This window comes from Sceloporus occidentalis, unplaced genomic scaffold (assembly GCF_023333645.1).
Source record: "Sceloporus occidentalis isolate IW3139 unplaced genomic scaffold, rSceOcc1.0.p SCAF_450, whole genome shotgun sequence".
NCBI lineage: Eukaryota > Metazoa > Chordata > Lepidosauria > Squamata > Phrynosomatidae > Sceloporus > Sceloporus occidentalis.
In genome coordinates this window covers 58,666-82,500 of record NW_028317430.1, presented here as the reverse complement: position 1 = coordinate 82,500, position 23,835 = coordinate 58,666, and the positions used below count along the sequence as shown (strand labels likewise).

Here is a 23,835-nt window from a genome sequence, read left to right as displayed (position 1 = left end):
CAGTGTGGGGGTGGGGTATATAACTGTTGGTTGAATTAATGGTCGAATTCTCCTCAGAAAAAGTTATTTCCTTTAATAGATTATGCGCATAATCGAGACAAGGCACGCAACACACAAAAGTCGAAGCGTTGTGTAATTACATATTTGGATTACATGGTTTATATAACTTCTTATACTTCTTATCTGCTTCTAATAGCATGCATCATTCTGATTGGTTACTTTTTAAGCAGGTTACGCCTCTTAGTAGATATGTTGGCGCAACTCGTGATACATCATAGACTAGACATTTTCTACTGTCTTTGTCAGCAATAATATTTACGATAACATAAGCATTTTTCTAACAATAACAGTATATACAGGATGGGGGTGGGGTATATAACAGTATATACAGCGTGCGGGTATATAACAGTATATACAGCGTGCGGGTGGGGTACATAATAGTATATACAGCGTGGGGGTGGGGTATATAACAGTATATACAGCGTGGGGTATATAACAGTATATACAGCGTGGGGGTGGGGTACATAACAGTATATACAGCGTGGGGGGGGGTCGGGTACGTAACAGTATATACAGCTTGGGGGTGGGGTATATAACAGTATATACAGCGTGGGGGTGGGGTATATAACAGTATATACAGCGTGGGGTATATAACAGTACATACAGCGTGGGGGTGGGGTATATAACAGTATATACAGCGTGGGGGTGGGGTACATAACAGTATATACAGCGTGGGGGTGGGGTATATAACAGTATATACAGCGTGGGGTATATAACAGTATATACAGTGTGGGGGTGGGGTATATAACTGTATATACAGCATGGGGGTGGGGTATATAACAGTATATACAGCGTGGGGGTGGGGTATATAACAGTATATACAGCGTGGGGTATATAACAGTACATACAGCGTGGGGGTGGGGTATATAACAGTATATACAGTGTGGGGGTGGGGTACATAACAGTACATACAGTGTGGGGGTGGGGTATATAACAGTATATACAGCGTGGGGGTGGGGTATATAACAGTATATACAGCGTGGGGGTGGGGTATATAACAGTATATACAGCGTGGGGTATATAACAGTACATACAGCGTGGGGGTGGGGTATATAACAGTATATACAGCGTGGGGGTGGGGTACATAACAGTATATACAGCGTGGGGGTGGGGTATATAACAGTATATACAGCGTGGGGTATATAACAGTATATACAGTGTGGGGGTGGGGTACATAACAGTATATACAGCGTGGGGGTGGGGTATATAACAGTATATACAGCGTGGGGTATATAACAGTATATACAGTGTGGGGGTGGGGTATATAACTGTTGGTTGAATTAATGGTCGAATTCTCCTCAGAAAAAGTTATTTCCTTTAATAGATTATGCGCATAATCGAGACAAGGCACACAACACACAAAAGTCGAAGCGTTGTGTAATTACATATTTGGATTACATGGTTTATATAACTTCTTATACTTCTTATCTGCTTCTAATAGCATGCATCATTCTGATTGGTTACTTTTTAAGCAGGTTACGCCTCTTAGTAGATATGTTGGCGCAACTCGTGATACATCATAGACTAGACATTTTCTACTGTCTTTGTCAGCAATAATATTTACGATAACATAAGCATTTTTCTAACAATAACAGTATATACAGCGTGGGGGTGGGGTACATAACAGTATATACAGCGTGGGGTACATAACAGTATATACAGCGTGGGGGTGGGGTATATAACAGTATATACGGTAACCCCTGTGACGTGGTTTTGGCCGGCGCTCCTTACCTGGCCAGGTCACGCACGGAGTCATCAGTCAGATGATTGGTCGAGAGACTCAGGTGAGACAGGACACAGCCTTCCTGAGGACACAGGTAAAGTCAAACTCTATGAAGCCCATGCCACGGGGCATCAGGCGGGGGCTGTTAATCGCACTCACCTGTGACAGGTACCGAACTAACGGCTCCGTCATGAGCCCCTCTCTACCGCCCACCGACTTCATCTCCAGCCTCGAGAAGGCGTCATGGGGCAGGGTCCTCAGGACGAGTTCCACCCCGGTGGAGCCCAGCGGATTGTACGAGAGGGACAGAGTCCTCAAGTGGGCAGCTCCTAAGGACAGAAAAGCCATTATCCTGGGGCAGATAGAATAAAATACCCCAACCGAGTACACCCGTATAATAAGGCTGTATCCTGAGGACGGACAGACAGCTCGCAGGAAGAGGAGTAGATGCATGGCGTGAACACCCATCCAGTAGGTGCACTGGGGGCATTGGTTTGGGGCGGGAGACGGCTCAGTGGGGCAAACATCAAGGATCTGAAGAAGCACTAGGCGGGTGACAGACCTCGGAACGCGTCGGCCAGCTGGAGGCGGTATTGCTGCAGGAACTTGGCAGACAGCTGGCAGCCCTGCAGGTGTAAAGTGCCGAGTACAGGGCAGGCGCGGATCAGGCTGGCCAGGGGCTGGGAAAGGCCGTCGCCCAATGGATTCATGCTGAGGTCCAGCTCTTCCAGGTTCTGCGGGAGAAGAAGAAGGGATGATATACTTGGCTCTGGGTCCCTGAGAGGGCAGGAACTCCCTGGTAGGGGCCCCGGCGTTACCTTTAGTGCCCCGGGGCCGCTGGGTGCCGGGGTCAGTCTCCTGACGCCCTCGTGAGTCAGTCTATTGCACGATAAGTTGAGGTGGGTGAGGTTGGGCACAGTGCTTAACACTGCCAGCAATTCCTCCACGTCACAGTCACTCAGGGCATTCCCACTCAGACTCAGCTGGCGGAGCGACGACTGCAGCTTGAGAGCGCGGAGCAGCGGGCAGAAATCCCGCGACCGCAACGAGAGGCGGCAGACGCTCAGACTCGGGCTCGTCGCTTGCTGCTCTAGGGCCTTCATCACCAAACGGTTCTCCGCTGGCAGGGAAAGAGCAGACAGAACACAGCAATCGGTCACACTCAGAGAGACGGGGAGGTAGAGTGCGCTGCCTGCCACCGGAGTCACACTCAGACAGACGGGGGAAGGGGGAGTGCACTGCCTGCCACCAGAGTCACACTCAGAGAGACGGGGAGGTAGAGTGCGCTGCCTGCCACCGGAGTCACACTCAGAGAGACGGGGGAAGGGGGAGTGCACTGCCTGCCGCCGGAGTCACACTCAGAGAGACGGGGGAGGGAGAGTGCGCTGCCTGCCACCGGAGTCACACTCAGAGAGACGGGGGAAGGGGGAGTGCACTGCCTGCCACCGGAGTCACACTCAGAGAGACGGGGGAAGGGGGAGTGCACTGCCTGCCGCCGGAGTCACACTCAGAGAGACGGGGGAAGGGGGAGTGCACTGCCTGCCGCCGGAGTCACACTCAGAGAGACGGGGGAGGGAGAGTGCACTGCCTGCCCCCGGAGTCACACTCAGAGAGACGGGGAGGTAGAGTGCGCTGCCTGCCACCGGAGTCACACTCAGAGAGACGGGGGAAGGGGGAGTGCACTGCCTGCCGCCGGAGTCACACTCAGAGAGACGGGGGAGGGAGAGTGCGCTGCCTGCCACCGGAGTCACACTCAGAGAGACGGGGGAAGGGGGAGTGCACTGCCTGCCACCGGAGTCACACTCAGAGAGACGGGGGAAGGGGGAGTGCACTGCCTGCCGCCGGAGTCACACTCAGAGAGACGGGGGAGGGAGAGTGCGCTGCCTGCCACCGGAGTCACACTCAGAGAGACGGGGGAAGGGGGAGTGCACTGCCTGCCACCGGAGTCACACTCAGAGAGACGGGGGAAGGGGGAGTGCACTGCCTGCCGCCGGAGTCACACTCAGAGAGACGGGGGAGGGAGAGTGCACTGCCTGCCCCCGGAGTCACACTCAGAGAGACGGGGAGGTAGAGTGCGCTGCCTGCCCCCGGAGTCACACTCAGAGAGACGGGGGAAGGGGGAGTGCACTGCCTGCCGCCGGAGTCACACTCAGAGAGACGGGGAGGGAGAGTGCGCTGCCTGCCACCGGAGTCACACTCAGAGAGACGGGGAGGGAGAGTGCGATGCCTGCCACCGGAGTCACACTCAGAGAGACGGGGGAGGGAGAGTGCGCTGCCTGCCACCGGAGTCACACTCAGAGAGACGGGGGAGGGAGAGTGCGCTGCCTGCCACCGGAGTCACACTCAGAGAGACGGGGAGGGAGAGTGCGATGCCTGCCACCGGAGTCACACTCAGAGAGACGGGGAGGGAGAGTGCGATGCCTGCCGCCGGAGTCACACTCAGAGAGACGGGGGAGGGAGAGTGCGCTGCCTGCCACCGGAGTCACACTCAGAGAGACGGGGAGGTAGAGTGCGCTGCCTGCCACCGGAGTCACACTCAGAGAGACGGGGAGGTAGAGTGCACTGCCTGCCACCGGAGTCACACTCAGAGAGACGGGGAGGTAGAGTGCGCTGCCTGCCACCAGAGTCACACTCAGAGAGACGGGGGAAGGGGGAGTGCACTGCCTGCCGCCGGAGTCACACTCAGAGAGACGGGGGAGGGAGAGTGCGCTGCCTGCCACCGGAGTCACACTCAGAGAGACGGGGGGGGAGTGCGCTGCCTGCTGCCGGAGTCACACTCAGAGAGACGGGGGAAGGGGGAGTGCACTGCCTGCCACCGGAGTCACACTCAGAGAGACGGGGAGGTAGAGTGCACTGCCTGCCACCGGAGTCACACTCAGAGAGACGGGGAGGTAGAGTGCGCTGCCTGCCACCAGAGTCACACTCAGAGAGACGGGGGAAGGGGGAGTGCACTGCCTGCCGCCGGAGTCACACTCAGAGAGACGGGGGAGGGAGAGTGCGCTGCCTGCCACCGGAGTCACACTCAGAGAGACGGGGGGGGAGTGCGCTGCCTGCTGCCGGAGTCACACTCAGAGAGACGGGGGAAGGGGGAGTGCACTGCCTGCCACCGGAGTCACACTCAGAGAGACGGGGAGGGAGAGTGCGCTGCCTGCCACCGGAGTCACACTCAGAGAGACGGGGAGGGAGAGTGCGATGCCTGCCACCGGAGTCACACTCAGAGAGACGGGGGAGGGAGAGTGCGCTGTCTGCCGCCGGAGTCACACTCAGAGAGACGGGGAGGGAGAGTGCGCTGCCTGCCACCGGAGTCACTCAGAGAGACGGGGAGGGAGAGTGCGCTGCCGCCGGAGTCACACTCAGAGAGACGGGGAGGGAGAGTGCGCAGCCTGCCGCCGGAGTCACACTCAGAGAGACGGGCAGAGAGAGTGCGAAGCTCTCCGTCCAGGTGCTGCACTTCAGTAGCTTGGACTCTCAAGTTCTTAGGACACTCACCCACAGCGAGGCTCTGACAGGCCTTCCTGTACCGATCCGTGACAGGCGGCAGGTCCCACGAATTCACTTCAGCAAGTACCTGGTGGGGAGGAAAAAAGGGCAAATGAAGGGCCTGTGTGGCCCTCAAGTGGAGAGCAGCCACCTCTCCATCTGGGGACATCACAAGCCACAAGGTTCTGTACCGACCTCTTCGTTGCTTTGAAGAACGTGCAGGACGAGGTCCTGAGGGGCCAGCATAGCCCCTTCCTTCTTCAGGGTTAGCCGCGGAAGGAGACCACAGCTCTGGTAATAACGCTGGGAGGCCTGCTCTGCCAACCACGAGACCTCTCGAGTCTCTCCGTCGCTGCAGGAACAGGATGGAACAACGTGACCAAAACCCGCCTACGAGGAGCCGACTCGGGCGCCACGAGGAAGCTGCTTATGGACCTCAACAGAAGAACCCATTTAAAAGCATGTAGCGAAGAGTCAGCCATTACCTGCGGGGGATCGGGATGAGGAACACGTTGTCCTGGACTCTGACGCGCACTCTGATGGGCGGGGGAGGAGCGGGACTCATCGCAGCGGCCGGGATCTGCAGAAACAGCGGTTTTATGATATTATTCAGTAAACGTTCATTTTCCAGCGAGAAGAGCGCAGGAACGCAGAGGCCGGCAGGATTTATGTTACGGATGCCGAGTCCATGCTCTGCCGTACCTGGGACGCAGCAGGAACCCAGGTATCCATGGAGATGTTGGGTCCTCTGTCGGCGGACACGTCCGGTACACGCGGTATGGACGGGTTATTCTGCCCCGACCCTTTAGTGCGCCCAACCACAGCCCTGTCCACGATCTGCGTCAGCTTGGTCTGGCGCGACCGCTTTCTGGATAAAGACGGGGTCCGCTTCTCCCTTCCCCGTGGCGGGACCTCCTCCGCTCTCCCATCCACTTCTTCAAGACGTCCCTCTTCCCCTTCGCTTCCTATGCTCGTGGGGGACACGCGCCCCCTTTTCCTGGAGCGAGAGATCTCTTTAAGGTCATCTTCTAACCAATCATCATCCAGATATTCGTCTGACGGCACCAGAGCGAGCCTGGGAGCGGGGGGGTCAGGGGTGAAACCGGCAGGCTGCTCCGGGGACCGGCTGAGCATGCGGGACTTGGCACTACCCAAGCCTTTGATGGCGCGTTGGTAAGCCTCGACACCACCGTCGGAGAGCCGGGTTTGTTGGGCCGGTAGGGAGGACTCCGCGGCCGCCTCGTTTTCATCGATTCCTTCCATGGTCAGAGCGGAATCGGAAGAGCGTCGTCCTGCGAGGCGCTGCCTTTTCCTGACGGGTCTCAGAGGTGTGAGGAGCTGCTCCGGGAGCTCTGCTGGGCTGACCTGGGTGCTGCTCCTCAGGGGCGGAGATACCGGCAGAGGATCCCGCGGTCTCAAAGGAGAACAGAACGACTTCCGTCTGTCTGTCCCCTCAACCCACCCCGTAGAGCGCTTCGGCTCCCGAGGACAGGACTGGACTGAGGGTGACTGAGAGGCCTCGGCGTCGAAGAGATCGCTGTCTGGGAGATCCTGAGACCACAGCAATGCCGGAGAATCTGAGAAGAAGCACGAGATCACCATAAGCACCCGGGGCGCAGACTGCAAGCTCGCGGGGTACGGGGCGCAGACTGCGGGGTACGGGGCGCAGACTGCGGGGTACGGGGCGCAGACTGCGGGGTACGGGGCGCAGACTGCGGGGTACGGGGCGCAGACTGCGGGGTACGGGGCGCAGACTGCGGGGTACGGGGCGCAGACTGCGGGGTACGGGGCGCAGACTGCGGGGTACGGGGCGCAGACTGCGGGGTACGAAGTGCGATGACAGACATTTCACCCTGAAGGGCCCGGGAGCTCACACTCACCACGCAGCGTCTCCCGTCTCCCCGACAGAGCCTCTCGGAGCAGATTCTCCGTCTCCTTGCAGAGACCGCGGGTGTCCTGATCCAGGTGCTTCCCATACAGCTGCACCCACTCCTGGAGGCTGCCCAGAGGCGGATCACCCTGCGCACAACACCACAAATGATAACGAGAGAATAAAGTGGAGGGAAGCGAGGCGAAAAAGAGACGCGCGAGGGGAGGGGAGAGAGACGCGCGAGGGGAGGGGAGAGAGACGCGCGAGGGGAGGGGAGAGAGACGCGCGAGGGGAGGGGAGAGAGAGCGAGGCGAAAAAGAGACGCGCGAGGGGAGGGGAGAGAGAGCGAGGCGAAAAAGAGACGCGCGAGGGGAGGGGAGAGAGAGCGAGGCGAAAAAGAGACGCGCGAGGGGAGGGGAGAGAGAGCGAGGCGAAAAAGAGACGCGCGAGGGGAGGGGAGAGAGAGCGAGGCGAAAAAGAGACGCGCGAGGGGAGGGGAGAGAGAGCGAGGCGAAAAAGAGACGCGCGAGGGGAGGGGAGAGAGAGCGAGGCGAAAAAGAGACGCGCGAGGGGAGGGGAGAGAGAGCGAGGCGAAAAAGAGACGCGCGAGGGGAGGGGAGAGAGAGCGAGGCGAAAAAGAGACGCGCGAGGGGAGGGGAGAGAGAGCGAGGCGAAAAAGACGCGCGAGGGGAGGGGAGAGAGAGCGAGGCGAAAAAGAGACGCGCGAGGGGAGGGGAGAGAGAGCGAGGCGAAAAAGAGAAGCGCGAGGGGAGGGGAGAGAGAGCGAGGCGAAAAAGAGAAGCGCGAGGGGAGGGGAGAGAGAGCGAGGCGAAAAAGAGAAGCGCGAGGGGAGGGGAGAGAGAGCGAGGCGAAAAAGAGACGTGCGAGGGGAGGGGAGAGAGAGCGAGGCGAAAAACGCGTGCGTGCGTGTTTAGCCCGCGTGCGTGCGTGTTTAGCCCGCGTGCGTGCGTGTTTAGCCCGCGTGCGTGCGTGTTTAGCCCGCGTGCGTGCGTGTTTAGCCCGCGTGCGTGCGTGTTTAGCCCGCGTGCGTGCGTGTTTAGCCCGCGTGCGTGCGTGTTTAGCCCGCGTGCGTGCGTGTTTAGCCCGCGTGCGTGCGTGTTTAGCCCGTGTTATAATCTGTTCTCTGACCTTTGCGTTGCGCTGGGTGACGGATGCCCCCCTGCGGAGCAGCAGCTGCGCCACATGGAAGTTGCCACTGGAGAGGGCATCGTGGAGAGGGGTGATCCCTTCACACAGCGGCCCCCCTGCATCGTTAATGTCGGCCCCTCGGTCCAGCAGAAGCTCCACGATCTCTGTAACCAACACAGGGAGGGTAATAGAGGAGCAGCGGGCGGGGGGGGGGGTAGACAGAGGAAAAGGGGGCAATAAGCGGCTCACCCAGGTGCCCGTGGTTGCAGGCTTCGTGGAGGGGCGTCCAGCCGCAGTAATCTCGCGGATTCAGAGGATGACCCTGTAGGGGCCGCAGACAGACATTAAAAGCGACCCCACTGACCCTACACCCATCTGAAGCTGGGGGGTAGTCTATGCAGGGAGCGGGAGCCCGGCGGCTTCACCCACCTTCTCCAGCAGACAGCGGGCGAGCCTCACGTTGCCATCGATGCATGCGCGGTGAAGCACCGTCTCTCCTTTCTCATTCCGCCGATTCCACTGTTGGAGGGAGGGGGAAACTGTCAACGCGCTCAGGAACCAATCAAATCCATGGAATCTACCCAGAGCCCCGCCCCCTCCTCACCCGGTTCTGCCTCCGCTTCCCGGGGACTGACTTGTTATATCCCTCCAGATCCTCGTCGTCGTCTGTGGGGGGCGACATTTATGTTATTTACCCAACAACCACACGGCTGGCGGGAGCAGGGGCAGCAGAGAGTTAAACGTGAACAGCTTTTATATCAGCAGTAGTAAAGCGGGGACCATGCGGGCCCCTAATGAGCCGCCGCCGGGGGTCCGATCACTACAGCGGAATCATTAAGAAGCAATTTAAGAAAGTCTTACATTACTGAGAGGGTGGTAGATAAGTGGAACAGCCTCCCAGCAGAAGTGGTAGAGGGTAATACAGTAAGGGGATTAAACATGCATGGGATAGACATATGGATAGATAAGTGGAACAGCCTCCCAGCAGAAGTGGTAGAGGGTAATACAGTGAGGGGATTAAGCATGCATGGGATAGACAGGGCAGGAGGAAGCGGACTCACCGCTCTGGGACAGTTCCAGGTCGCTCTCTTGCAGGGGCTCGCTGTTCTCCTCTTCCTCGTCGCTGCTGTCTCGCTCGGAGCCCCCGCACGTCTCGCGCAGTCTCGCCTCCGTATCCGCGGCCTCCTGGAGCCCGAACTTCTGCTGCACGGCCATCAGCTGCCGGAGGACGTCTCGCTGGGGAGGAACCGTCGCAAAAACCTGAGGCCACGTTCTGGGCACCGACCACCAACACCGGGTATACCTTCCCCGCTCGGTGACATCTCGGTCCGGAGGGGTAAGTCAGACTCACCTGCAGCCGGCCCTCCCCGGCCTCCTGGGCGCAGCGCAGGGCACTGGACAGGCAGCTGTGAAGCTCGGGATACCCCTGGCCATCCTCCTCGTGAGCCAGCGCCATGTTCAGCCACGTCTTACACTCCTGCAACAGAAACAGAGCGGGGCGGAATAACACTTTCCACCAGTCCTTCTTATTGGCCCGACCACGACAGACGATTCCTACTACAGGCCCTCTGTGCTGCTCGGGGGGGGGGGGGTTGTCTCACCCCGCGGGGGGTTCCCCTCCCTCGGGGGGGGGGGGGATTGTCTCCCCTCCGGGGGGGGGGATTGTCTCACCTCACGGGGGTTCCTCCTCCCGGGAAGGGGGGGTGTCTCACCTCGCGGGGGTTCCTCCTCCCGGGAAGGGGGGGTGTCTCACCTCGCGGGGGTTCCTCCTCCCGGGAAGGGGGGGTGTCTCACCTCGCGGGGGTTCCTCCTCCCGGGAAGGGGGGGGTGTCTCACCTCGCGGGGGTTCCTCCTCCCTGGGGGGGTTGTCTCACCTCGCGGGGGTTCCTCCTCCCTGGGGGGGGTTGTCTCACCTCGCGGGGGTTCCTCCTCCCTGGGGGGGGGGGGGTTGTCTCACCTCGCGGGGGTTCCTCCTCCCTGGGGGGGGGGGGGGGTTGTCTCACCTCGCTGGGGTTCCTCCTCCCTGGGGGGGGGGGGTTGTCTCACCTCGCGGGGGTTCCTCCTCCCTGGGGGGGGGGGGGGTTGTCTCACCTCGCGGGGGTTCCTCCTCCCTGGGGGGGGGGTTGTCTCACCTCGCGGGGGTTCCTCCTCCCGGGGGGGGGGGGGGGTTGTCTCACCTCGCGGGGGTTCCCTCTCCTCAGCTCCAGCTCGGCCCGGTAATGCTCCACCGCCCGTTTGTAGTCCTTGAGGTCGCTGAAGGTCGCAGCCAGCGAGACGTGGATGACTGCGAGCTCCCGGTCCGGCCGGCACAGAGCCTCTGCACAGCGGAGCTGCGGCACAAACACAGCGCTTAGGGGGAGCAGGCGGGGGCGGAACCTGGTGGGGGTAAATACCCCCCCGGAGGCGTGAGCAGGGCAAGGGGGCTTCCATTCTATTGGCCAATGAAAAGGGCTTGTTTTTAACCCTTTCATTGACCCCCAGTTTTGATCTCACCTGCAGACCGTAGTGATCCACAGCTTTCTGGTAGCAGCCGACCTTGCAGTAGAGATCCCCGAGCTGCTCGTAGAGCGAGAGCGCCCCCTGCTGGTCCTCGTCCCCCAGATCAGACAGGGCCTCTTCCAAGCGACACCCTTTAATTGCTGGAGAGAGAAAGAGGATGAAATCGGGGAGAGAGGAAGCAGCGCGGCCGTACCGGGGGCTTCCATCCGCGGCCGGCGCACTCACCGTGCTTCAGGCTCTGGCGGATGCCGTCTCGGTCTGACGGGTGCTGAGGGCCCAAGAGGAAGGCTTTCTTCAGAGCGCGTTTCCCGGCGGAGAGATCGCCCAGAGACAGCAGCACCTGGCAGAGAACCAGCCGTGAGACAGAGAGGCGGCAGAGAGACATCCCGTCACGTCACGTCACACCACCCTCCCGCCACATCACGTCACACCACCCTCCCGCCACGTACCTGCCCAATGCTGCTGTAGCAGTCACTTTCCATGTGCTTGTCTCGCATTCGGCGGGCGCACTCTCGGGCCGCCTCCCAGCAGCGAATCGCCTTGGAGTGCTCGCCGTTGCGCAGGTGAATGCTGCCCAGCGTGGAGTTCGCCCGATACAGATCCTCGTGCAACTGAGTCTGCCTGAAATGCGAACACACGTCAGCGGGGGCGGGGCAGAGGTAGTCGGGGGCGGAGCAGAGGTAGTCAGGGGCGGGCCCGCGGAACCACAGAACATTAAACATGCAACAAAACCAATTACTCTGCGATGTAAACGCTCCTGCGGATGTAGGCACTGCACTTGGCGGTCTCGCGCATGCTGTCGTAGAGAAAACCCAGGTTGAGGAACAGACGCGCTCTCATTTCACTCAGTTCTCTCGCAGACGCCTTCCCTGAAAGACATAAGGAAGAGGAGACACTGAATGCGAGACGGGCACCCCACGCTCTCTGCCTCCCAGAATCAGTGGACCCGTCAACACCGGCCCCAGAATGAGACACCCCGGACAGCCTCCCCGCCCCGCCGGCCCCAGAATGAGACACCCCGGACAGCCTCCCCGCCCCGCCGGCCCCAGAATGAGACACCCCGGACAGCCTCCCCGCCCCGCTGGCCCCGGAACGAGACACCCCGGACAGCCTCCCCAGCCCCAGAATGAGAGTCAAGGATGACCCCCTAAGATCCTCACCCTCCAGTCTCTCGTCCACAATGGCCAAGCTCTGTAAGAAGGCCTCTTCGGCCGGCCCCTGGGCTTCCGCGGCCCGTCCGGCTTCACACATGTACAGATAGGTGCGGCCAATGGTGGCCAAGGCCCTCTGCTCCTCGATGTCGCACGAGACGGACCGAGCCAGATCCAAGTGCCGCCGCTGGTGCTGCAACGAGAGGACGCCGCGTTCTCAAAGGCTGTCTAATGAGACCACGCAACGGCCGCGATGGCCAGCGGAGACCCTCTGACCCGTTCAGGATCCGCCTCGCTGCCGGAATGTCTGATAGGACGTTATCCGTTTCCGGAGGGCAATCCGGCATTAAAGGGGGGGGCATCGCTCGGTGCACCGAGACGCCGGTAAAGGGTTACCATCCGCAGGAAGTCCGGGCCGAGTCGGAGGAAACATTCCACATCGGCCCCCGTCGGCCCCATGCCACGTACCTTGAGGGCGGTCTCGTAGTTCCCCAGCTCGGCGTAGCACTCCCCGATCCTGCGGTTCGCCACGGCGCAGCCAATCACATCCCCCAAACCGTCACAGATCCGCAGCTCCTGCCTGTGCTCCTCAATGGCCTCCCTGAAGCGCGCTGGACGGAGGAGAGAAAGGGGGTCACGGGAGAGCAAGGGGGGCACGGGGGTACAGAGATCGGGACTCACCGCTCCGCGCCAGCAGCTCCCCCAGCTGGTTGCAGACGGTCGCCTCGTCCTTCAGGTTCCCGGTTTTCTGCGCGCGGCATTTCGCCTTCTCCAGCTCTGTAACGACAGCAAACAACACCGTCCTCAGCCTGCCGGGGGGGGGGGGGGGGCTGACGGTATATACGGGAATGGGGTGAGGCTTCCGCTACCCGCAAGGAGAGGAGAGGAAAGGGGGGGATCGGGATAGGGGAGGGTGTTTGACGCTACACCCGGGACCAGGATGGATGGGTGGAAGGTGTTTGACGCAACACCCGGGACCGGAGTGGGAAGGGCAGAGAGCTGGGTTATTCATCCCGGATCCCGCACCCTACTCGGTACTCATCATAGATCCCTGCCCCCATTCCCGGAACTCACGTCGGATTTCCCGATCACTCATACTCGGGATCAACAAAATCGTCCCTCGATCACCGGGCCTCCCGCGCTCGCTTGTAAAAGATCCCGCCCACAAACCGCACGATTGGACCCAGCTTCCATCCTAGACTTGTGATTGGACTGATGACCTATCAATCACAACTTCCTCCCCAACACAGTTTCGCCGCCACCACCATGATCTATCTCCCATTGGCCTGCCCAACCGCGCATGCGTCTTGCTCTTGATGTCAGCATCGGAACGGCCAATCCCTGAGCTCCTATGCCCCTAGCGACTGTTTCTGGGGACGCATCTCTAGTCTACCACGCCCTTCCTCCACAAATAAGGCATCGGAGCGGACACGCGGGAAACAGACGTCACGTGACCAAATGTCATCCTGGGTGAGCCGTGTTCACTCACCCCGCCCAGAGGAGGGGCCTGCTGTCAGTTTTGCGTCAACTTACTGTGTTTAACCCCTTCCTATCTCTGATAACGTTATGTATGGGTCAGCTGATTCCGGCGGCCATTCATATTACTGACAATAAAGAGGAGGGGAGGAGGCCCTGGTCCTGAGAGCTTGCAATCTATCAGGATCCCGCCGACAAAGGCTTTTTTTTATTTTTAATCTTTTCTGGTTTGGGGGCAGTTTTAGGGGGAATAAATACCCCCACCCATTGCAATTGAACCCATGGGATATTTGGCAGCGTGTTTTTTTGTCCCTTGGTGCAAAGGACGTGGGGTGGAATAAGTACATTGTTGGGGTATTATTCTTCAGACACTGCTCCTGGCGGGTGTCTTGCAGGACGCCATAGGTTCAGGGATGTATTTGGGGGCCTCCCGCGGCACACGCCGGCCCAAAACACACGCATGAACGGCCCCAACCGGCCCTCCTCAGCGGTGGACGGTTACATAGGCTGAAAAGAGACCTGTGTCCGTCACGTTCCGCCTTTCCCGTATCCGTTTATTTCTTGCTGTTGATCCAAAAGAAGGCAAAATAAAACCCAGTTGTGGCCTTTTCCAATTTTGCACAAACTGGAGAAAAACTTCCTTCTTGGCCCCGGGGCGGCCCTCGGATCCCCGCTAGGATCAGGAAGCCGTTTCCCAGTAATTTATAGCGATATCCCTGAATTTTGTGTTTTTGCCGGAATTCGTGCGTACGGAGTCTGATAAAACGACCTCCGCAGGCAGAGGATTCCACGTCCTCACTGCCCTTACTGTAAATCCCCCTTTCCTCTGCCTTAACCCCTTCAGGACCGGGCAGATTTTTTCTTTTTGTACCCTTGTGGCTGTTTTCACGTTTCTGCGCTGCTCGGGTTCGGCTGTAATTTTCTTATGATACTATTATTTTGATGATATCGTCTTATTTACTATAAAAAAAAAAATAATACATGGTGAAAATTTGAAAAAAAGCCACTTTTTATGAAAAATCTTTTACTCGCCTACAAAAGGAAGTAAAAAAAACCTGCTCAGTAGATTCTGCTATTTGTCCTGAGTTGAGAAATACCCAAAGTTTTTATGTTTTTTTGTAAGTTATTGGGCAATAAGTACAAGTGGCGTTTTATGATTTCTAAACCTTTTTATCCAAATCCGGTCATTCTGCCTCCATCTCCTCTCTGGAACATCTTTGACGCCGGTTAACTCAACTTACTCCATCAAACCGTATGTTTTTTAAAACTAGACACCCCAAAGTATTTCAGACGCTGGTATTTTAACCCTTTTATGCATGAGATATTCCACCACCAGCCTTTGTGAAACTTTGTGGTAGTAATTTTTTTTCACACAAATTGCGCTTCAGGAAGGAATTCATATCTCCTGGTATGCGTCACTATCAAACAACCCCCCAATATGTGTTCAGTAACATCTCCCGAGCGCAGTGATACCCCCCATGCATGGGTTTGTCTGGTGTTTGGGGTTAAAATGCCACATTTGGAAAGTGCGCTTTTTTCCCCCACATTTTGGTCAGTCTGTGCCTATGCCCTATCTTTGAGCCCGGCCGCTCCAATTTGCCCCATCAAACCATTCATTTTTTATTAAATTAGACACCCCTTGGGTATTTGAAATGCTTTTATTTTAACTTTTTTTTGAGAAGATAAAGCTAAGCTAATTTTAGCACTTGCTCAAAATAATAAACATTATTTTTTATTTTAGTTATTATATTCTTTTTTTAACATTTTGCTGGTACTGGATGGTTCCTCTGGTGACATCATTGCATAATTATTTTGAAATGTTAGCACATTTTTTTTTCCAAATTGTTTTAATTATTTTCCTAATCACATTGACTTGCATGGTTGGATGCAGTACCTGTATTCAACCTGCAAGTGGAGCCAGATTCTCAGGAGGGTCTGGAGAGACTCTCCTGAGGATTCTTTTCAACTTCATTGGTTTTTTTTGTAAGGACGCCACCATCTTGCAAGTGGCAGAATCACTCGCAGTGGCGGCTGTGAGTGCTCTCCGGAGCGGTCAGGCCATGTCCTGGGGTGAGTGTTCGGTGTCGCTGAATGCGATCGAGGCATTTCAGCGACACCATTTAAGTTTAGGAGGTGATCGTTTATGTTTATGAACAGGTTTCCACACAATGGTTTGTATCGGCCCCGAATATAGGCTGTTTAATGTCAGAAGAATGGGGGAGAGAGCGCGGTGGCTGCAGTTTAATGTCAGAAGAATGGGGGAGAGAGCGCGGCGGCTGCAGTTTAATGTCAGAAGAATGGGGGAGAGAGCGCGGCGGCTGCAGTTTAATGTTAGGAGAATGGGGGAGAGCGCGGTGGCTGCAGTTTAATGTCAGAAGAATGGGGGAGAGAGCGCGGTGGCTGCAGTTTAATGTTAGGAGAATGGTGGAGAGCGCGGCGGCTGCAGTTTAATGTTAGAAGAATCTGTGAGAGTGCAGCGGCTGCAGTTTAATGTAGAGTAACACAACGTTAGAGGCTCAGAGACTGAGATGAAATGGCAATAAAATATTTACTTTACTGAGAGAGTGGTAGATACGTGGAACAGCCTCCCAGCAGAAGGGGTAGAAGGTAATACAGTGAGGGTATTAAACATGCATGGGGTAGACAATAGGACTCCTGAATCTAAGACGAGACCACCGGCTGATAAAGGGACAGACCGCGCTCCCCCATCTGCCAACATCAAACCAGAGTCCAAAAAAACACAGAAGTCTGGAAGCGTTTGCAGGAACCATTTTAATTTTAGGCAAATGTCTCAGCAAATAAAAGAATGAAAAAAAAAATGAAGAAAGACCCTCCGGCAGAACTCGGGTGGGCATCGGGCCCCTAAATAACTCGGTATACGTCACCCGGAGCCCCACAATGCACCCCGTCGGATATGTCACCCCAGCTGAAAGCGGCACTGAGCAGGCCCAGCCTGTAACGCGGGGGCGCCCGGGCAGCCATGCAGGGGGTATGAATACAGCCCCCCGGGGGCAAGAACCTGTGCTTCACTTCTGCACCAGTAACGTCCACAAGCCTCGTTTCCGTGGCGGGCAGATCCTGCGCATTGCGTGGCCGGAGTATTTGGAAACCCTGTCCTGAAACACGTTTCCCTGCTGGGTCTGGGGGGAAACCTTTTCGTTCTGCTCCCCATTTACCCAACTGTTCCACGGCTGATATGCGAACGGGGCAATTAATTCCAAACACGCGGGATTTGCCTCGCCCCCCGCACTGACCGGACCCATGCCAATAAACATCGTAGCCAGGAGAGCGCTAATTCAGCATTCACAGAATACCTTATCTTACAGCCACATCCCAGCGCTAGATAGACATTTAGGGCATTGGGGGTAGTGCACCGGCACCTCGGCTCTGTTATCAGCTTAAGATGGCGGGACCCTCAGCCATCAGGCCCCTGTACCGGGTATCCTTCAACACGGCTCGAGCTGCACAGACATTAAAACGCGTCACCTTCAATAAATTAACTTCTCCCTCCGAGCCCCCAGGAGTCAGAGCAGGGAACGGCTCTGCGGGGGCGGGGAAAACCATTTGGCTGACAAGCAGGAGGACCACCAAGGATCAGATTCCCTTGGGGGGGGGGGCTTGGCGGCTAATATCTTCTTCTCGTGGCTCTGCGAGTGTCGGGGAGAGAACGGAAATGGAAAGATGCAGCGGCACCAACAGAGACAGAAATGAGAGGAGAGTGAAACAGCCCCGCGGGGATAAGACGGGGAGCGCGGGGATGAGACGGGGAGCGCGGGGATGAGACAGGGAGCGTGGGGATGAGAAGGGGAGCGCGGGGATGAGACGGGGAGCGCGGGGATGAGACGGTGGAGCGTGGGGACTTGACAGGGAGCGCATGGCGCGGACAATCACAGAGCCACCAGAGAAGTGGTCGCCGGCCACGGCTTCCCGGGACAGGCTGAGACAGATTAAAATCAGTAAGAGTATCACATGCAAACTAGGACTGGTTGAAAGCAAAGTAACACTAAAAGAAACCCTTGCCGGGCTCCCCGCGCTCCCCCCGGAGTCCGCTGAGGTAAGGTCGGTTCTGGAAACGTCACTTCTGGATGTGGAATATAAAGAGCCGCAGGTTGATGTTCTTCGCGGCCAGTAGCTTGTTGCACTCCACCGAGTCTATGATGGGCAGCGGGACGTACTCGGTCTCGTTGTTGTCGTTGCTGAAGACGAAGTGGTAGATGACCGGGTGGATCTTGACGTCGTCGTAGGGCCCTTTGAGCAGCAGGAACGAGCACTCCATGGGCGAGTTGATCTTGCTCTTCAGGATGAGCTGGAAGGAGAGGGTGCGTTTGCACGACAGGTTGGGGTTCCTCTCCGAATCGTTGACGCGGGCTTTCAGCACCCAGGTCTGGTTGAGCACAGTGAAGCGCGGCGTCTCGTAGTACAGACGGGTGATGAAGTCGTCGGTCCTGTACGGGCGGAACTGGACTTCTGTGACACGGGGCAGAAGGGGAGAGAGAAAACGGCATCGTTATTACGTGAACACATCGGCCCAAGCGCCCGCCGCCTCACCGCCGGAGCCTCAGACTGGCCACGTCCCTGCGTCGGGAGAAGAACACGCTACATGCAACACGCGTTATATAGTGCGAGATACAATCCATTATCATATATATATGGGGAGGCGACCTCATTGGTAGGGCTTCCGAAACATGCTTGGTGCTCGCATACCTAGTTACCAAATTAAAGGAACAGCACATAAGCTCCACTGGGAGGCGGATGATGGAATCCACAACACCTTAACTTACCGCGGAATTATTCTGTGAACCGGAGGGAGTGGGAAGACCGTTATGAAGAATTTTATTGGAAAATACAACCGGAGCGTCAGATGATAAAGAGACGTTTTAATGAACGGGGTCTTCTTCGTATACATGCGCAGACGCAGGAACCCCCCCCCCCCCAGCCCGAGGGGCAGATCCGATAAGAACACACGGACAGATGCGTTTGAAAGAAAGTTACGTTTATTCCAGTAAAACCAGTTACAGATTTGCAACGTTCCCAGACCAGGTAATACAGAAAAACACCCAAAATTCCCCAAACCCCCCATCGGCTTCTTTACAGGCGGAAGAAACCCGCGGAGAACGAGAAGGAAAGGCGAGCCTCTCAAAGTCCTCACTCAGAGGCTGCGCAAGTCCGGAACCCTGAGGGAGAGAGAGCGGCACCCACCTGGAGCGAGCCACTTACCTGTGGTGCCCCAAACCCAGCGGCAGACCCCCCCAACGCAGGAGAGCCCGGCGAAGGAGCGGGAGAAACGCCAGCAAAGCCCCACTACGGGGTAAGTAGTACTCCGGCCCCTCGCTGTCGCTCGCCATGTTCTTGCTCACAAACCCCCGAGAGCGATCTGGGTGGGTAAGCGCACACTCGGGGGGCTCTCACTGCTTCGATGAAATGGGCTGCCTTACCTCTCGCCAAAAAGACCGAGCCGATCCGAACGGGGCTGGTGAAAGGGAAGGGGGCACCAGAGGGGAGACTTCTCCCCGTACTCTGGATAAGTGATACCCGACGCGTCTCTACATCTTCTTCCGAGTCACAAGAGAAACCACCTGCAATCCCACCTCCCACCACTGAGGGAGAAAACACAAACACAGGCGTGAAAAGCTCCCACCACACCGCCGCGCGCCCCTTACCCCCTCGCGCCCCTTACCCCCTCACCGCGTGCCAGCAAGGACGGCCCGGGGGCCGCCTCACAGCGAGTCTCACAGACAGTTGCCATGTGGCCGGCCCGAGCCACGTCCTCGGTGACATTTACCCTAAAGGCAGGGGCGATCTGACGGGAGATAAAATCTTTACCGGATCTGGAAAGCACGAAAGGTGATACACGCGCAGTACGGGCCGGCACTCCCAGCCCATGCGCAGAACGCGGCGCGCCGCTCACCTGTGTAGCCAATCTTCTCGAAGCTCAGCAGGCCGAAGATGCTGTTGTACAGCTGCATTTCCTTCTTGTGCGTTTGGTCCATCTCCCCCAGGATCTCCATCAGCTCGTTGCCGGTCTTCGTGGGGTGGCAGCACTCGGATTCGTGGACAGACAGCTCGTGGTACGGGCCCTGCCACGGGCAGCCGATGCGCTTATATTTACACTGCGTTACCCTGCAACAGAAGCAAACACCTCGTAACGAGTCCGGAATCCGCACTAATACTCCAATCGTTCAATTCATTTACCGGCCAAACCGCGGCCCCCGGGCCACCTCTGGCTCTGTGTCGTGCGGCTCGTGGAGACACCGCGGCCCCCGGGCCATCCACACACTCCTCCTGCGAGTGCGACTGAGAACCCTTCCACAAAAAGGGGGCAGCATCTCCCCCGTTCCTCCAATCTGTGGAGAGGGTGTGTGCAGAGGCTCCGCCCCTTTGAGAAAACGCACCAGAAGAGGCTTTTCATGTAATCCACAGGCTGGGGCGGTCCCTGTTCCCTGCCTCAAAGGGTTAATGCTGTCATTTCCCTCCAGGTGAATGTAATTCCTCCCCTGCAGGGCAGAAAAGTCAGCACTGAAGGGCTTTGGGCGCCAGGCTCACAGTCACCGACCCCGTACGAGGTAGTACGCCACGGAGCAGCCGCTCAGTGACCGGGTATGTAATTACATGATATATATTATTATTAATGATTGTTTTATATAGCGCCATCAAATTCCGTAGCGCTGTACAATGGATAGACAGGACATAACAAGTGGTATATAACATAACAAACTGACTTACAGAAACAACAGGTGAGGAGGGCCCGGCGCACAGGAGCTTACAGTCTCTCTTTTATTTGAGTGGGAGAGGGTAATACTCACTGTATTAAACATGCATGGGATGGAGATACGGCTCCTGAATCCGACACCAGTAACTGATTCAGGTTAGACTTGTTACAGCCTTATGCGTTACAGCATTACCGTATGCGGCCCCCCGGCCCCCGTTACCTGTCCTGACACTCCTCTTTCTTGTGTCTCTCCAGCAGGGAGCGAGGAAACTGCTTGATGCAGAAGCCGCACTCGGAGGGCAGCTCGCTCACCGCCTTCTCCACGGCCAGGTTGCGGCAGCAGAGGCTCTTGCTGATCTCGCAGCGGCAGTTGGGGCAGGTGGCCTGCTCCTCCTTCAGCCGGGCGTCCGCCAGCAGGTGGATGAAGCAGCCGGCGCACATCAGGTGTCCGTTCGTGCACTGCGGGGAAACGGAGACACGTGAACCGGGAGAGCAGAGACCCCCGCCGAGACGCGCAAGACCCCCGGCGAGACGCAGACCGGGGACCCCCGCCGAGACGCGTGAGACCCCCGCCGAGACACAGACCGGGGATCCCCGCCGAGACGCGTGAGACCCCCGCCGAGACACAGACCGGGGACCACCGCCGAGCCACAGACCGGGGACCCCGTGGAGACTTCAAGGTCGGGGAGACAGACCGGGGGACCTGCGGAGACCTCGGGGTCTGGAAGACACGCAGGACCCCCAACTATAAGGGTCAGAAAGGCTGAATTAGTTATTCCTCCCCACCAAGTTATTTGGTGGATACTGACCGGCTCCAGGGGTCTTGCCCCAACTCCTGCACAGATCATTACACTCGCCCGAGGATTTTTGGTTTTCAGCAAACAAACCTCACCCCCCCCTATCGTACTGTACTGTATACGCTAATATATCCCCCCAACTCTGTATAAACTAATATACCCCCAATGCTGTATGTGCTAATATAACCCCCAGCGCTGTATACAGTAATATAACCCCCAGCGCTGTATACAGTAATATAACCCCAGCGCTGTATACAGTAATATAACCCCCAGCGCTGTATACAGTAATATAACCCCCCAGCGCTGTATACAGTAATATAACCCCCAGCACTGTATACAGTAATATAACCCCAGCGCTGTATACAGTAATATAACCCCCAGCGCCGTATACAGTAATATAACCCCCAGCACTGTATACAGTAATATAACCCCAGTGCTGTATACAGTAATATAACCCCAGTGCTGTATACAGTAATATAACCCCCAGCGCTGTATACAGTAATATAACCCCCAGCGCTGTATACAGTAATATAACCCCCCAGCACTGAATACAGTAATATACCCCCCCAGCACTGTATACAGTAATATAACCCCCCCAGCGCTGTATACAGTAATATAACCCCCCAGCACTGTATACAGTAATATACCCCCCAGCACTGTATACAGTAATATAACCCCCCCAGCGCTGTATACAGTAATATAACCCCCCAGCACTGTATACAGTAATATACCCCCCAGCACTGTATACAGTTATAATCTGCTTTTGTCTAATTTTGTTTAATAACCCCCCTTTATCTGGAGGCGCCGTCGCTGTCAGTCATGTGATATTTTGGGTGACTTTCCCGGCTCAAACCACACACTGAGCTGATGCTTTACGGCGATGCTAATGAAGTCCGTCCTCCATAGACTTTCCTTAATCTGAGAGTGTGTGTGATTAAAACTGAGTCATTCTATTGTTCCCCACAGGCAGTATGGTAAGGAGTCATAGTCCGGCTGATTGATTAAAACCGAGTCATTCTATTGTTCCCCGCAGGCAGTATGATAAGGAGTCGCGGTGTTTCGTAGATCGGGGCTCAGATAACAGAGCGAGATTCATACAAATGGCTGAAAACGTTATGTTAAGGGACAAAAACTACGGCTGGGGCAAAAAGTAACGGTGCGAGATTCTGATGTTTATTTTTGTATCCGAGGCGAGGAATAAACGTCAGATGAGATTTAAGCAGCTTTTCCAGTTGCTATGGCAATAACCACTGCTTGCAGCAAAGAATATACTGTGGGGCAGCTGGGGGCATCCAGCCGGACGAGGAATGTTTTTAAGGCCGCATTTAATGATAAAGTCAGCAGTTTTTAGTACGGCTTTTACCGTGAATCGATTGTAAGCTCCCACGACTAGGGCCTTTCCTCCGCCATTATGTCTTATTGGCCATTTTGAGGTTATTGTTTATTTTTTGGGGGGTTTAACAGTTTCTTTGAAGAAATCATGATTTGCACTCTAATGGCACTCCGCACCAGCCTATATATATATATATATATATGTGTGTGTGTGTAACCAAGGAAACGCGTTACGTCACTGCAGGGGTATGTGGGGGCAAACCGTGGAGACATGCCGGCAGGAAATACCCCTCCTCTCTGTGCCCTTCAGTGTTTAACCCCTTCCCTGCCCTCTATTATTACAGACGAGAAGACTAAACCCGGGGTAACCATCATTCACACCCGGGGGATGAGACAAGCAAACAGAGGCCGGGCCGGGCTGGGGCAGGAGGGGTCACGGTAGGGTGGATGAGAAGCGGCACTGCGGGCAGGAGGGAGATAGAGGTGCTGAGCGGGGCAGTAAGAGGGTCCCCAGTTCACGGGGTGCAGCGTTACGAGGCTCCCCAGTTTCCGGGGGGTGCACGGCCTGTGAATAGGGTACAGCAGGGCTTAGGGACCCTAAGTCGTATTTGGGTCTGGGTTCGGGGGTCCCGGTATAACATCTCCCGGGAGCTCTGGGGCCCCTCACCTGGTACACCGAGGCCTTTGGCAGGTCCAGGCACACCGTGCAGCACAGCACCGAGTACAGACGCTCCTCCAGCCTCACACTGCCGGGCTCGGCCTCCGCCCGCAACCGCTTTTTGGGGGGCCCCTCGGTGTCGGGCTCTGGGGGGAGCAGCAGGAGCCTGGGGGGTCCCGCGGGGTCCTCCTGTGAAGCCTCGCCGCCCAGCCCCGCGGAGGAGGACGAGGCCAGCGGCCCCTGAACCTCCTCGGACATCCCGCTGTCACGGACCCTCAGGCCGCCATCTTCACTCCCCTTCGTCTTCTCTCTGCAGCTGTGCACACCCACTGACTGACGTCACCGGAAGCAGTCTGGCCCGCCCCTAACTTCCTGTTGTTGCGAAGGCCTCGGCTCGTTGTGTCTGGTTAGGCGGGGGACGGCTGCCGGCGCCCCGGATTGGGTATTTCTCAGTTAGCCGTGCAATGTACCCCGTATGCCAGCAACAGGGGCACTTTTGGTACAGGGGGTGTGGTTAGAGGCGGTGCTTAGGGCGGGAACCTTAGAAGATATGGGTTTTATTTACACAGTTTAGTCAATTAACCCATTACCTGCTGTTTCTATACACATTATCTGGGCTATCAGAGACACCGGCGGGAGGCGCCGTATCAGAGACATCACACTGGCTGTACTAATGGGACTGCTCAAAACTCAAGAGGGAGAGAAGAATATGGGAGGTTAAATTAATACTCAGATTTAACTCTTTAAATGCTGGCCTCCACCGGGATGGGGAATTTGTGTCCCATTTATATACCATTATCACTTTGTGAAGACCTCCTGACGCCTCCTTTTATGACTCCAATCCACCTGATTGTAAGGCTAGTGACTGATCACAGAACCTTGCCTTACACATTCTGATGCTATCTGCTTCCCGTTATTAACCATGTTGTCT

General features: G+C 56.6%; 2 protein-coding genes across 2 annotated transcripts in view; both read right to left on the bottom strand.

Annotated features, from left to right (window-relative positions):
• LOC149271909 (tonsoku-like protein) overlaps positions 1-13,028 on the bottom strand; it is a 15,580-nt gene extending 2,552 nt beyond the window's left edge. The window contains exons 1-24 of the mRNA XM_089507008.1: positions 13,007-13,028; positions 12,614-12,709; positions 12,401-12,543; positions 11,942-12,125; positions 11,521-11,650; positions 11,231-11,402; positions 11,007-11,121; positions 10,776-10,921; positions 10,460-10,612; positions 9,634-9,759; positions 9,344-9,518; positions 8,887-8,948; positions 8,712-8,801; positions 8,532-8,604; positions 8,283-8,446; positions 7,144-7,282; positions 5,966-7,059; positions 5,749-5,843; positions 5,459-5,615; positions 5,273-5,351; positions 2,602-2,903; positions 2,346-2,517; positions 1,943-2,112; positions 1,792-1,865 (exon numbers count right to left, since the gene is read on the bottom strand). Coding sequence (XP_089363134.1) covers positions 1,792-1,865; positions 1,943-2,112; positions 2,346-2,517; positions 2,602-2,903; positions 5,273-5,351; positions 5,459-5,615; positions 5,749-5,843; positions 5,966-7,059; positions 7,144-7,282; positions 8,283-8,446; positions 8,532-8,604; positions 8,712-8,801; positions 8,887-8,948; positions 9,344-9,518; positions 9,634-9,759; positions 10,460-10,612; positions 10,776-10,921; positions 11,007-11,121; positions 11,231-11,402; positions 11,521-11,650; positions 11,942-12,125; positions 12,401-12,543; positions 12,614-12,709; positions 13,007-13,028 — 4,133 coding nt within the window. The remainder of the gene's footprint in view (positions 1-1,791; positions 1,866-1,942; positions 2,113-2,345; positions 2,518-2,601; positions 2,904-5,272; positions 5,352-5,458; positions 5,616-5,748; positions 5,844-5,965; positions 7,060-7,143; positions 7,283-8,282; positions 8,447-8,531; positions 8,605-8,711; positions 8,802-8,886; positions 8,949-9,343; positions 9,519-9,633; positions 9,760-10,459; positions 10,613-10,775; positions 10,922-11,006; positions 11,122-11,230; positions 11,403-11,520; positions 11,651-11,941; positions 12,126-12,400; positions 12,544-12,613; positions 12,710-13,006) is intronic.
• Positions 13,029-17,483: 4,455 nt separating this feature from the next.
• On the bottom strand, positions 17,484-23,162 carry LOC149271908 (zinc finger TRAF-type-containing protein 1-A). Its single transcript, XM_089507014.1, has 4 exons — positions 22,914-23,162; positions 20,338-20,576; positions 19,317-19,528; positions 17,484-17,875 (listed from the first exon to the last, which is right to left on the bottom strand). Exons 1-4 carry the CDS (start codon positions 23,160-23,162, stop codon positions 17,484-17,486), a joined length of 1,092 nt encoding a protein of 363 aa, XP_089363140.1.
• Positions 23,163-23,835: the final 673 nt, after the last annotated feature.

Excerpts from the sequence above, each read along its gene's own strand:
- LOC149271908 (XM_089507014.1), bottom strand. The coding sequence starts at position 23,162 with ATGTCCGAGGAGGTTCAGGGGCCGCTGGCCTCGTCCTCCTCCGCGGGG. Across the intron at positions 19,529-20,337 it reads AAAGAGGAGTGTCAGGACAG|GGTAACGCAGTGTAAATATA; the intron begins GTAACGGGGGCC and ends CTTCTGTTGCAG. Across the intron at positions 17,876-19,316 it reads CGAGAAGATTGGCTACACAG|AAGTCCAGTTCCGCCCGTAC; the intron begins GTGAGCGGCGCG and ends CCCGTGTCACAG.